Genomic DNA, 15,234 nt, shown 5'->3' on the forward strand with positions numbered 1-15,234 from the left:
AGAAGTGGTTAGGTATCATGTTGCAAATATGTGACGGATGGAATTGGGGATAATTTTTGAAGAAAAAAAAAAATTCTTTGATCATATTACTGTTTCTTTTGTGGATGCACTGTAAAGAGGGATATATATATATATATATATATATATATATATATATATATATATATATATATATATATATATATATATATATATATATAATGTTTTTTTTTGCTTTTGTAGGTTCCGGTGTTCATTGTAATCCCAATCATCTTCACATCGATTGTGTACTGGACAGTTGGTAAGTTGATTTGAAACAATACAATAATTATTATATTGCTATTAGATTGCGATAATGCATGTTAAACACATAATTTAGCACAGAGATATATTTGAGAAGTAATATAATTTTAATGTCTCACACCATAGCAAAATGGCTAAAAGATCAGTGCTTCGAGTTGCTGTAAAAATCAAATATGGTATATTTCATGTCACTTCAAAAGTCTCAAGTAAGCCAGCTAGTGTTCGCTAGCAGAACACGATGATTTACTACTTAAATATACTTGCCATAGCATGTTGGTGTCAAAGCGGAGATTACTAGTAGGCAATGCAAGTTGAGAGATATTTTAAAATCAATTTAAACAATTATTTTTTAAAAAAAATGCATTTTGCTTCTGTTAGCGTGCATAATTGCAAAACAATAAACAGAATATAAATACCAACATATTAATTTTTAAAACAATCTTCCATTTCTAAAATTGTTGTAATTTGATTTGTTTTTATTCTTCTTACAGGACTTAGAGGAGATCTAATGGCCTACATTATGTGTGTCATCATCAGTATTCTTATAGCCAACACGGCTTGTTCCTTTGGTAAGTCTAATTTTAATAACAGTCCATCTGTAACAAATTGGAATAAATCATTTCGCATTAAAGAATCTCTTAATTGTAATTTGATTTAATTACAGAAATGTAATCTTTCTGTGAAATGTTAATTGTTCATTTAGATTTTTTTCGAAGAATTGCTTTATCGATAATATGGCTGTTGTTGAATTGTTGTTCGATGAATTGTTTTTAGTAAATTTTCTGCATACCTCAACAACCATCTTTTTTCTTAATTATTGGAAGACAAGATTTTTAACTATAAAAAACATTAAATTAATTTGCATATATAACCTCATTTCTCATTCAGAGAATTTATTCTAAAATCAGATCATCTTGAAATTGAACAGAGCAAATTAGAAAATTATGAAATTACAGAGAAAATCGTTTCTCTTTTAGGTTACATGCTATCTTGTGTGAGCAGCAATCCAAGTATGGCAATGTCTGTGGGACCTCCCTTGCTGATACCTCTCATGTTATTTGGAGGATTTTTCATGAACAGCAAGTAAGACTCCAAATGAAAATACTCCTATTTATGAAAGTTTTAAAATAAAGGCGTCACTAAACTAGGAAATAACATACATGAAATTTAATATTTACAATAATTATCCTGTCTTTCTTTTTGAGTTCAAGTGAGACTTCCAAGGTGATTTTTTTTTCAATTGCAAATAGGTTCATAATTCCGTCATAATTGTTGAACGCTTATGGAAGAAAAAACGCCCGGGGCAGGCGTTTTTTCTTCCATAAGCGTTCAACAATTATGACGGAAATGAGTGTGGTATTATTTTTTTATTGTGCCTGAAATAGAAACACTAAACAGGCTGGCTGTTCTTAAGATTTATAGTGAACGAATGATATCAGGGCCCAAACTAAATTGAGATTAATTCCATCTTTATCTCGATACCATCTCCACTCCCCCAAAGGCACACACACACACACGCACACACTCATCGATCTGTTGCATAAAAATTTACTGCAACTTGGATTAATGATAAATCCACTAGGTTATTTCCAAATGTGGCGTGCAAGTATGGTAACTAAAAGTATCGTTCCACAGTTAATCATTTTAAGGTCCAATTTTTAAATTAAAAAGTCGTTTTTCAAGTATAATTTCCTTTTTTATAAAGCAGAGCAAAACCTAATTAGTTTAAATGAAGGTTGTATGCATAAATATCCCAAGTTTTGTATTTGTATATTTAGTGAATAATAATATCATTTGGCTAGCGAATATTGTATTCTATTTTTCGCGTATAATATTATTTCCATTTATTTCTACATATAATAACAGACAAAGAAAATAATTCTTCTTTGTCATCATGCCATTCTGAATGCGGATCTATTCATTTGATTATAAATTTAATTATCTTTCTGTATTCTCTTGTTGTAGAAGGAAAATCCAAAGTTTCCCAACACCACATTACTTGATGCATATCACGATTCGGAAACAGGACACACACATCATAATCAAACAATACACAGAATAAGCTGAATCATCACAAGTGATGAATGCTGATAATGTTTTATATCGCTCGCAAGTTTACCTGTACCTAATCTTCCAATAGATAACTTTGTTTAAAATTTGTGTATCACGTATAAGATTTCAGATAATGCCGCAGATAATGCAGTTTGTATTTTATTGTCGCTGTTGTATGGGAAAGGTAAAAGTGTACTCCCCATTTTACTGTATCAGTCAGATTTTTTTTCTCTTAGAAAAAAAAAATTAAAAATTAAAAAAAAATTTAAAAAAAAATAATAATAATAAAATAAATAAATAAAATATATATATAGCAATTCTTAAAGATTACGTCGAAATTTCTTTTACAGATCTATTCCGGAATATTTCATTTGGATCAAATATTTATCGTGGTTTCAATATGCTTATGAAGCCTTAGAGATCAACCAGTGGACCCCTGTTCAGAATATTGGTGAGTGCACATTCAATCACCTTAATGAATAGATATTCATACCCTTTTGATGAATATTTTTTATAATGAATTTCAACGGATGAACACTACCATTAAAATAATGAATATACCAAAATTAGATTTCAAATGTGTTGAAGAACTGCAGGGAATCGGAACACACTCTTATTTTAGGTATCTGAATTTTTGTTTATACAGCTGATTATGTATAAATACTTCTTGACCTTTCATATGCTACTCATAACTATCATTGATCAATCAATAGAACCTTGAAATAAAACCTTGGTAACAATAATGGCAGAAACTTTGGTGTGTCTTAAACTACCAGTGCAAATACGTCCAGTATATTAGTATCTAGTAATTGCGTGCGTTCTCATTGGGCTGTCTTTCGTTCCTGGGAATAATCAAAGTTTCTGAAAAAAAAAAAAAAAGTATCGTAACCCAGGACATTAGCTAATGCGTCTGTTCCTATTATTCTTCTTGTATTAAGCGAAAAGGCCCTTTAATAAATAAATAATAATAATAATAATAAAACATTGGCTTTCAGAGACCTATTTAAGAATAAATTGTTACTAAATGGGAGTGTGAACCTATCTCCTATAAGCTTGGCTTTATCTGTCAATATATGCGTTCTCTGGCCAGTTTGTCTTTTTAAGGAACGGGAAAAAAAAAAACTTTCCAGGGAGACAAAAACCCTGTTAACTCCCGTTCAGCATAGAAAGGATTCACCTTCCTGACACTCTAACTAAAAGGCCTTCTTACTAACGAACGCACCATGGAGGCACGAAAAGTTAGTGTTTAAATTCGGTTTTTTAATAAAAAAATTATATCACTTTAATTAAAATTTCAAAAATAGCTTAATTAAATATTTAAAAATAGTTTTCAAAATAATTTAATTAAATTTTATAAATATTTAAATTACATTTTGTAAATATTTTAATTACATCTTTAATTTTTTTATAAATATTTAAATTAGATCTTTTAAATATTTTGCAAAGCTTACCAAATTTACTGTGGTTACCACAGTATAATACGTTTCCGACAAATGAAATTCTGACAGCATACTTTTAAAAATTTAAATTAATTGTGTAGTTGTGTTTAACAGACTTATCACAGAACTGCATCGTAAAACAACATGAATTCTGTAGAAGGGCGAAATTGTTTATTTCGTTTATAATCAGTCTCATACAGAGATGGCACAGTTTCCTTCCCGTACTCCCAAGTTTTTCATCCTGAAAATCTAAACCTCAGGAGAACACAAGCACTTGAGAGACATAATAAAATGGTCTTATAGTCATAGCTGCTTCTGCCGTAGCAACCAATACAGCGCTTAACTCATCCTACAAAAGGATGGAAAGATGAATGCAGAATATGGAGAAGCGAGGGGGAAAAGACGGAGTTGCTGCTTCAGGGCCTGAATTTTTCACAAGCATGAATGTTCACAATACTGATCAGGCTGGCCGAATGGGCAGTTTCTCTCAAAACAATAACGAGGGTATGAAGCGCCTGTGACAAGTGTCTAATTGTGCCCCCCAACCCAAAAATGACGAAAATTTTGAAAAATGTAAATGTAACAAGTTAAATTTTACTAAATGCAATATGTTAAATACTTACTATTAACCTCATCAAAATGAGTTGCAGTGTGTTGCAGAATTTGTGTCTAAAGCGGCGTATTGCCGAAATTTAAAAATACAATTTAAAATAGTTGACTTTTATATCTATTTATCTATTTTTATTTTTTTATGTTTTTTACGTTTTGCACTCCAAACCTAGTTGCGCCCTTGGCGGGTGCCTCTTTCGCCACGCCCTCGTTACGGCACTGGTTTCTCTGCTCCTTAAACGGTTTAAGGTTCCTTGAACAGTATTTTTTTTTAATATATGCTGTGCAAAGAACAGTGCATTCTTAGTAAATGACAATAGAGAAAAGCAACCCTAGCAAAAGAATTAAAGTTTGATTCTATTATTCAAGCATTTGTCAGTTAAGTGAGTGGAAAACGTATCATTAAAATGAAGTACTTTGTCAATTTAAAATGGCTGTTATCTACGCATACCAACCATTGATTAGAAACTTTTATTTAATGCCGTGTTGGATCTCATTTAGTCCGAATTACAGCGCATATGAGGTTTGGCATGCCGGATTTTCACCAAATAGTCCTTCAACTGGCTCAGATTTGGGGTAGAGGCCTTTGCTCCCATAACATGTTCCATACATTCTCAATGGGATTCAAATCCAGACTTTGTGGTGGCTAGGGAAGATGGTGGGAGTCGCTCTCATGCTCGCTCATCCACTGCTGAACACTTCTTGCGCGATGGACAGTAGCATTGTCGTCCATGAAAGAACCATCACCTGCTGGATAAAAAACCAACATTTCAGAATGAACTTGATGTGCAACAATGTACAGATGGAGGACACACGACCTTCCAGCAATATCAGGGAACCCGTTCCCTACCAACAGAACATTCCCCACACCATGACGCAACCTCCAGAATCTTGAGTTGTGTTTACAAGACAAGCTAGATTCATTGCTTCATGGCGGTCTCGCCAAACTCTCTGCTTAGTGTCGATACAAAAAAAGGTACCGTAACTCGTCGGACCACATGACGTTTTTTCCAGTCTTCCAGGTCCAGTTACGGTGTTCCTGACACCATTGTTGTAGAAGAACTTCGAATATAACTTTCCGGTTCTTTTAAGAAATCATCGGTTTCCGTATAGCCATGCGACTGCCAATGCCGAACCTCTTCAATTCCCTGCGCATAGTTCCGTGAGATATGGGTCGAGAACTGTTTGTCTGTACAAGCATTCTCAGACCATGTGGGCTCATTTCTGACAGACTGTTTTAGAACCACAGTTACGCCTCTTAGACAAGAAATATAGATTATTTTTCCAATGATTAAACATCCAGGATATTTCACCTTTTGAGAACCCAGTCATCTCTGTTGTTTTCAGAATCGTGGCTCCAACCAGACGGCACTCTCAATAAGTCATTTATGGAACTCCAAAAGATCCTTTGGTTTTCCAATTGCGATCAACACTGTTGACGATTACTGACGAGCAGCATTCTTAAATAGTTACCTAGAGACACTGTCGGTGCCAGGTTATTTTGCGCCCTGGGCAAAGTTTACAAGTTCGCCCCTTATTTCACAAGTTGGATATTTTTTAAAATGAAATTTTAAATATAAAAAAATAAAAATTATTTTGGCATGCTTTTTTAATAATATACAAAGTAATATACAATATGTATAATATATGAAAATCAAATTTTAATTTTTCTTGCCTTCAATTTTGCAAAATTTTGAAAGTTTTGCACCCCTTCATGGCTTGCACCCAAGGTGGTTGCCTAGTTTGCCTAAATGGTAACGCCGGCCCTGCCTAGAGACGTGGTGACACGTGACTAACTATTTTGCAAATACGCTGCATAAGTAAGCTTACGTATATCTGCATAAAGGTTCTTAATTCAGTGGCTGGTATGTGTAGTAACCAGCTCTTTTGATTCGTGCACAGTGCCCTAAATTTCTATTCCATTTTTTTTTTCATTACGAATAATTCCTAGTGTAATTTAAATCCGAACCTAGAACGTTTGGAAAGAAAAAGAAACAATATTAACCATGATCGAGATAGAAACATTGCAACATTGATGTCAAATTTGTCTCTGCCAACAAACAAAGCTTTCATAACATACAGGAGGATAAACAAAGAAAGAAAAAAAACGTGTACTTATGACATATCTTTTGTATTTTTATTTGTGACTAAATGTTGGTGTGCTAATATGAAATTTACGAAATACGTTTTGTTGTATTTTACTAAATTCTATCTAAACATATTTCATTTTATAGTTAAAATAAAAATACGAATCGCAAAGCCCGTACTGGCTCTCGATGCCCTTGACTGATGACAAGATGCACTCAGCCATAGTCGTGACGTCAATGTTTGATCGACTGCCTACAGTTTCTGCACCCTTAATAAAGATGCAAAAACCATAGACAGGTCATATGAAATGAAAGAGGATGATCCGAACAGTTTAACATTTAATCCAGTTGTTGGCCTCTTCGTCTAATAAAGAGTTTCTCAAAATTTCTTAGCGAATCTTTCAACTATTGGATCTGTATGTGTTCAGAATTTTTCGGAATGTAGAAGTTAAGTAGCGTATAGCAGACGAAATTCTAATGGTTGTTTCAAATAGAAAAGATTCTAGGATTCATAATGCACTTGTACTAAAAATTTATTTTTGAATATCTTTGGGTAGTAGTTATTTTGGAAAAATAAATCAGATGACAGCAGAGAGAATATTCGTACTGAAAGGAAAATAAGTGTATATGTGAGAGTATTCTAAATGATCCATGTCTCTAGAAAGTATAAAATAAGGAAGGAAGATCAGGTAAATCAAGATCAGAAATATTAGGATTAGTACCTCGATAATTTAATGGAAAGTAAATTTAATGCAATGGAAAGAAAAAAAAAGTGCATTAAATCTTGGGCTTTGGGCGAATAGTTGCTCAACAGATATTCAAATATGAACCTGCTGTTGGCTACTCTCTCTCTCTCTCTCTCTCTCTCTCTCTCTCTCTCTCTATGTGTGTGTGTGTGTGTGTGAGAGAGAGAGAGAGAGAGATCATAAAGGATATTTAATCAGTTTCTCATGTGAAATCATTTATGAATAGACAGATTTCAAAAGTATTTATTTATAACTATTATATAAATTTGTCTTGGAATAGATTGCGAAAATGCAACTTCTTGTATAACAGATGGACATTCAGTCTTGAGAAATCTTAGTTTTCGAGAGGTAAGTTTAAAATTATTTTGATTTGAATCGAATTTTATTTCTAAGCACTGTGTATACTTTCTTCCACTTCAGGTAGCACACATTTTAAACAGTATTTTTGCATTATGTTCTAATAACTTTTAACCCATGAGAAAAATATATAATGCTCTAATAAAAAACGGAAATAAAACACTATGAGACTGTGTCCTTGAAGCATAACAAATGCGAAGTACATTTTGGCAAAGGTGGAATAATCTCCGTAGAGATTATCTCACCTTTGTGATAATTTGTAAATTTGTAAACTTACAAATTTGTGATAATTTGTATAATTTTTCCACTGGTGGAAAAATTATACTGACCTCTGATGAAGATCGATTAACTCGGAACGAGCTAAAGAAAGACAGAAAATTTCTCTAGTCGGTGACTTGGATCGAACTTATAACGAGGTTTCTTCGGGAGACAGCATTATTGAAACATACGCCTTATTCACAGGCTACACCGAAACCTCACTGCCCAGTAGAAAAACTAGGCTCACAATAAAAGATATTTTGCGCAAACAACGCACTCAACATATCGATATATTTATATAAGTCAGAGATGGTGTTATGTAAGCAGCATGGAAATGAAATTAGTATGGAGTACATGTTTCAGCTTATTGATAAACGTATAGAAATTCCAATAAGACTGTAGTCATCGGATTTTAACTAAAAAAAAAACTTCTTAATAGGTTACATTAAAAAATAAATAAAAAACTAACTTCGTAACATATGTTGTTCGCTGAATCGCACTTTTTGTTTTCAGGTTACCATAGGATTTCTTATTCTCAAACTATGTTAACTGTTGTAATTGGAAACCGTTAGATGCAACTTATTTTCAATTTCATCTTCTTACGTGAGACACAAATTTAATACATCTATAGCTATATCATTGCTGTCAGAATTTCTAGGAAGGTTGGTATGGAAAAACGGTGACCTAATTCTCTTTCAGATGAAAAAATCTTTATAAAGGTTCTTTATAAAATAAAGGATCCAAACAGGATTCGAATCTATGCTTTCCAACAAAAGGGTATTATCGATACCGACTAAGCAACGGTGGCTCTTTCCAAAAGGATAAATTTTATCACCGCCGTATGAAATCGGTTGACTCACCTGACGGCTGGAAACCTGAGATGATTTTGAAGTACAAATATGTCGAGCTTTCTTTCACTACTAAGTAGACTGTGCAACAAGCAACCTTCCAAGAGCATGATGTGATAATACGATAGAGGTTTCAGTATAAGTTTGAAATTTAAGCTTTCACACTTTGGTTTAGGAAATAAACCAAAAACAGGTTAAGGTAGTTATTCATTGTTTACCTTTCAATCGTTTCATGATAATATATTATCAGACCTACGCTTCTTGGAAAGAAGTTAACGGACACCACCATGGCGACAATAAGATATAGGACAGCTTTTCACTGTAGTCATCGCATCACTCTGGTAAGAGACGTTCACCGGGCATCCGCCACATCCACCTGTCCAACTGCTCTGCAGAGATGACCCACTGTACGCGCTCTTTGCAGCACTGAAGACAACACTGCATGGTAATTCGGGAATATCGTGCTTGCATATTGCGGTCTTACCATGGAAACCCATGTTGTGAGCCTCGGTTCTGAATGCTTTTGTGCAGATTTGTTCCAGTCGATGCGCGGAACTCAGTGTTCAACGCATCGGCCGACGAATGCCGGTTTTTACATGTTATCCTTCGGAGCACCCATACGTTCGGTGAGTGTGGTAAGTCGTTCACTGCGGGTAGCACTTGCAGTTGACTCCTTGTGCTTCCATCTCAGTATAGTATCACTGATTATTTGATTATTGACCTGGGATGGCCCAATTCGCTAACAATTTTCTGAACAGATAGGCCTCTAATCACAATACCTCTTTCCAACTCCATCTGTTTACTTATTGGAGCCATTTCACACGGGCATAGTTGCGCTAACTTGGGAGCATCATATTCCTCCAATTTATACTGGCTACAAACACGTGACTCGTTACATGGCACGATGAAACTTATCCTTGGGGGAAGGTGAGGGGGGGGGAGGATCCGTTGACTTATTTCCAAACAGCGTATATACCCTTATTAGTAGATTCACTCATAAATCGAGATAATAATGCCCCAGTGGTTGGTGTAAACTTACTACTAAGCTCTTTTTTTTATTTATTTCTTAATATGCAGACGTTCTTAGCTTATTTCTTTTATAGAATAAATAACTATTGCTAAAATATGTGCATAATGAATCATAGACTACTTAGGCCATTCAAATGTGTAAAATATTAACATCTGAAAAATAATTAATAAAAAAAAATACTACTCCTTTTCATACGGAAGTATCTTGGCTTTTGTATGTCTGATAATTTTTTTTAAATAAAAATAAGAAATTTTTCAATTAAAAACTGGAAAAAAAAAATGAAAAGAAACCGGCTGTCCCTCATTCACCCCACCTACAGAATAATGTTTTGTTATTTACATTTCTTTTTTAATAGTTCATGCCCCTTATCAAATGCTGTTTAGCTTTATTCTTAATATTTAATTTTTTTTAATTCCAGGAAAATTTCAGTTTCGATTTGGGGATGCTGGTTGTCTTGTTAATAGGATATCGCGCTGCAGCATATCTGGTGTTCCTGCTGAAGGTTAGCAGGAAAAGGTAAATCTTTCTTGTCAAGGTATCGAATGAAGCGTTGGAATAATCCGAGTGGTCTTCCAAACACTATTGTACATATAATTCAAGATGTCAAAATTCTTCATGTACATATTGAGCTCAGAATTAATTTGATATTGTAAGCAAGGTTGTGTGTATCTTATATCCGAATAAAGTTAAATACATCTCCAGTTGTAAAATGATATGCATTTAGATTGCATCACACGCATCATTAAATTCATTTTTTCAAGATTTCATTAATAATAATAATAATAATAATAATAATAATAATAATAATAATAATAAATGTATTATTGCTATTGATGTTTTGACTGTGATTCGATTATTCCTGAATAAATTTAATAATAAGTCCCAAATGCTTTATCAAAACTTTATATACTTTGTACACAGAGCCTGTGTGGAACCACTTATATAGTCCTCTCTCTCTCTCATCCACACACATACAACACCCTCCTATCTTCGTCTGTTCTTTTCCCTGTTTCTATTTTATTTTATTCCTTCTCTATTTCTTTCCAGTTCACTATTACTATTTTATTTCTCGGGCACTCTCTTCGTTAACCTGCATCATAAACTGACAGTATAAGGCGGGACACTTCCTCACTCAGTTTTTAAACTGTTATAAATAATGGTGTTTAATTTATTGATTGGGATTAGCGTTCTGATATAACAGTCGCTTATTTCAAATACAGTATATTCAGAGAATTCTGACATATTTAAGTATCTTTTGCACAAAACAATTTACTCCTAAATTATTAGTAAACATTATTAAGATAACTATTTTTGATTAACTTGAATTTATATACTTTAAATATTTACTTTAAAAATCCATAATATTATATTTATAAATATTTAAGTATTTGCTTTATCTGTATTTGATTTGAATTATATTATTCAAATTATTAAAAATCAAAAATTCAATTCGTGATATTTGCTGTCCCAAAATGTTCTGTTCTCACTCCAGTCACGAAATGGAAAACCAGTCCAAAACTCCCTGTTTTATATCGCATGTATTTGCATATACAGAAGACGGCTAATCAGACAGCGTCACTTTTTACATATTGCATCAAACTTTTATATGTAATTTTCTTTTTCCGCTTGAATTACAATTTTTTTTGTTTATTAATTTATGAAAGCCAGTGTAAATGGTGCTTAAAAAAGATTGAGAGACATGTATTAAAATTAAAAAACGATAAAAAGTAACTGCAGCACACTGAAAATATGCAAAAGCTAGCTGAAACTTTTATAGTTACAAAATTTGTGTTTGTGTGTGTGTGTTTAATTGTTCATGGCACAATTTATATCTTAAATGTTGATACAGAAACACTCCAGAATGTTCAGTTTACATGCAGTGATGCAGGAATAAAAATTAAAAAAAAAAAACTAAAAAAAAAAAAAACAGAAAAGGAAAAGTTGGATATACTTCTGTAAAAGAGAACAAATGCCTTTTCATCCCAAAAATGAAAAGCAGTACGAAGGTTTCAATAGAAAAAAAAAAAAAAAACTATATAATTAACATCGATGGTAATTTGAAGTGTATAAGTGTATATACTTAGGAGAGTAAAACTTGCGGAGGTGAAAATATGTCAGAAACACAATTTTAGAAACACATCTACTGTTCTTTCATTACTTGCTAACGAACGTTGAACTGAACTTGACGATAAATCCATTTGGCCGAAAACACGCCATCGCATGAGGAATGGAATAAAATAAATGTAATCAACAGCACTCATCCTGCTTTCAACTCTTTGATCTGCATATTACGCATTCAAAGAGATGCTGACATTTTCCCTTATTCACTAACGTTGCTCCACCAATGCTCTCTATCCTTCAGATCACCCATTCGAGCGCACAGTAAAACATACTATTGTAAGAATTCCGACATAAATCTCCTGCACTATTTGAAGCAAAATGCAACGAGTTTTCTCTCCTCCGTTCTAATTGCACTCAATTTTTCAAATTAGTCTAGAACAAAATTTCTCAATTACTATTAAGTCAACTGCGACTCTCCAATAGGCTTATTTACAGGAATTTTTTTATTCTTTCCAGCAATTGCTATATCCAAGTACAGTAGATTCTGTAGGATTTTTGCATAGAAACTACTAAGAGCATCGAATTGCCATGTAAGAAATTTGGCAATAAAGCGAAACACAAAGTACCTATAGTTTCTCGCCGCCTTAAACTGCCTACTAGATTTAATATATGGGACCTCCTTCTTCCAAAAAGGGAACGATCTTAAGATCTCAGATAACTGAAAATTGAAGTTTTCAGCTATTCTCAAAATGATCTACCAGAGGTACTTTGAACACTGAAAAAACCGGCTAAAATGAAATAATTATACTTTGAGGATTCTAACTGAAAGTACCTCGTTATGGGCTTTAATATTCCAAAAAAAAAAAAATTCTACCTACAATTTTTTGGTCAACCCGAATATATATATATATATATATATTTCTTATCCACGTATTCCGTTTCTGATCCAATCATACTTCATTCCATTCTAAATTGCTTTTCTTAATTTTTGCATTCCTTTGCATTTAGTGTCCAAGTTTGGCAGCCATATGTAGGAAGAATAAATTGGTGAAAAACTTTTCTCTTCGGGCATAATGATGGCTGGCTTTTGAATATTGAGTGTAATTTTCCAAATGCTTTCCACCCAAGTCGTGCGTCTTTCTTCCATGATATTTTGTTCCATTGATATCTGTTCTCCTAAGCATATGTAATGATCTATCTGTTTAATTTCATCATTGTTGATTTTTATTATTTCTGGTTGGAAATAGCTATTGAACATAACTTAAGTCTTGCTTTAGGTTTATCTTTAGGCTAGCTATTTTGTTAGCAATTTGGAGTTCATGGATACAAGTCTATATATATATAATTCATGCGCAATTGAAGTAAATATAACTTTGTCATCTGCAAAGCATAAATGGCTTAAACATTTTCCATTTATCTTCAGACTCTTCTTCAGATTTTATCTTCCCTTCCCAATCAAGAAGTTCGAATATTTCTTCGAGGCATGCCGTGAATAATTTTGGAGATATTGTATCACCCTGTCTTATACTGCACAGTAGAAATATTTCCACTGAAATGAATTTCTGCTGTTGCAAGATGTATGCTGATATGATGGTCCTGACGTTCCATTACGAACAGCATTACGAAACCAACCACTTGTTGGTTTCGTAATGGTTTTGTAAACACTTTGTAAGCGACCGATAGTAGACTGATGGGTTGATAGTTCGTCAAGTCTTCTACTTCATCTTTTTTACGTATCAGAATTAGGGTAGCCTTCTTCCATGTTCTTGGTACATCATATTTCTTCAGAAATAAGGTAAATAACTCTGTTAAGATTTTGTTGATAATTTCTCCACTTGCTTTTAGAATTTCAGCTATAACTCCATCCTCACCTGTAGCTTTTCCATTTTGCAAGCTTTGGATGTTCCACATAACTTCGAGTAAAATCTGTGGCACTTCAGCTATTTTGTAGTTGTCGTTGTCGTAGTAGTAGTAGAAGTAGCTATTTCGTAGTGTGTGTGTGTGTGTGTGTGTGTGTGTGTGTGTGTGTGTGTGTGTGTGTGTGTGTGTGTGTGTGTGTGATCTTTAAAAAAGTGTTTCATATCAACTCCTTAGAAACCACTTGCTTTCTGAATCGAAAACTCCCGTTTTGGAATTCTAGGAGGAGTGAAGATTTATTTAATCATGATAACATACAAGCTATAGCTAATTATGTTAACCAATTAATAATGTATTTCTACAATATTTAATATACTTAATCATTCTTCATCGTGTATGAATACAATTTCAATCACGCTTCGCAACTCCAATCCAACGATATTCAGAACTGATAATTCAAGCCACCTCAGAGATGACTGTTATCACCGACAGAACAGAAGAAAAAATTACTCTTTCGTTTTTTTAAGACTTGATTATTCTGAAGGGTAAGAAATATGTTAAACATGATTCAAGGATAACACAGTTTTATCTGGAAGTGTTCTTCCGAAATTTCACTAATTCTTTAAACTTCAGTTTGGTCTGTTAGCTTAAGGTGAAAGGTAAAATATTCAGAAAATTATTCATGTCGTGCATGTTTCATGTATAACCGAGTTAGGAAGGAAATATGACTCCCATTTATGTTAAACAGGCTCTGTTGCATATGAGAATGACAACGCAGATGAAACACAATATCCTTGTCCTTGTCTCCTTTGTAAAATAATTAGGATGACTACATGTATAGATCATTCTTTTCTCCACATTACCCTTACCTTGTATTAAATATTATCGGCAGGATATCGTTATGTGTATGAATATGTCGAAATACTGCAAACCAATAAACTTAATGCAATTTATTCATAGATATCCTACATTTTATTATTTACTGTAAAACTCTCAAAACTACATGAATAAATGATAAGCACAAGTACAACTGTATCCGATATAAGTATTTTACTCGTACCAAGAGGCTGAAAAACTGGTTTAAGGCAAGGTTTAATCTCCTTGTCGTTGTCCAGTGGCGTGAAGACAACCTGGTGAACTTCACTCCTACCAAAATATAGTCCCGCATTATTACTTTCAAGTAATATCTTTCTTTATTTTCCCTTACTTTTCTGATAGCAGTCCGACGTATAAGCAAGATCAACTTTCTGTGATTGGACTGAGTTTACAGCTTTAACCTTTCCTGTAGCTAAAACTTCACGTTTATAACCTACTCTGTCTCCTTAAAACTTAGTATCCTTCCCTTTCAAGACGCTACTTCCTATCTGTACAATTCATAAAACTGTAAACATCCCAAATGCTTCCCTTAGAACACTGATCTCATATTTACAGTGGTTCGCTAAATAGGATAACATCAAGCATTTTTAGCATAAAGCATAAATGCTTAATTTATGAATTTATGGCTTATGATTTATTTAAGCAACCTTCAGAAGACATAAATTTGCTTAATAGATTCTCTCTCCTCTCTCTCTCTCTCTCTCTCTCTCTCTCTCTCTCTCTCTCTCTCTC

At 33.3% G+C, this 15,234-nt stretch overlaps 1 protein-coding gene and 1 long non-coding RNA gene across 3 annotated transcripts in view; one reads left to right on the forward strand and one right to left on the reverse strand.

Annotated features, from left to right (window-relative positions):
* The window catches only part of LOC150108688 (protein white-like), a 46,452-nt gene extending 36,034 nt beyond the window's left edge, over nucleotides 1-10,418 (forward strand). For both annotated transcript variants that reach the window (XM_090390921.1, XM_090390920.1), the window contains 6 exons: nucleotides 223-280; nucleotides 774-851; nucleotides 1,260-1,365; nucleotides 2,685-2,785; nucleotides 7,496-7,563; nucleotides 10,127-10,418. In XM_090390921.1, coding sequence (XP_090247047.1) covers nucleotides 223-280; nucleotides 774-851; nucleotides 1,260-1,365; nucleotides 2,685-2,785; nucleotides 7,496-7,563; nucleotides 10,127-10,228 — 513 coding nt within the window. In that variant the 3' untranslated portion in view covers nucleotides 10,229-10,418. The remainder of the gene's footprint in view (nucleotides 1-222; nucleotides 281-773; nucleotides 852-1,259; nucleotides 1,366-2,684; nucleotides 2,786-7,495; nucleotides 7,564-10,126) is intronic.
* The window catches only part of LOC150108689 (uncharacterized), a 134,540-nt gene that overhangs the window by 18,821 nt on the left and 100,485 nt on the right, over nucleotides 1-15,234 (reverse strand). The window lies entirely within an intron of this gene.

This window comes from Typopeltis vanoorti, chromosome 3 (assembly GCF_054136105.1).
Source record: "Typopeltis vanoorti isolate ZY-2024b chromosome 3, IOZ_Tvanoo_1.0, whole genome shotgun sequence".
NCBI lineage: Eukaryota > Metazoa > Arthropoda > Arachnida > Uropygi > Thelyphonidae > Typopeltis > Typopeltis vanoorti.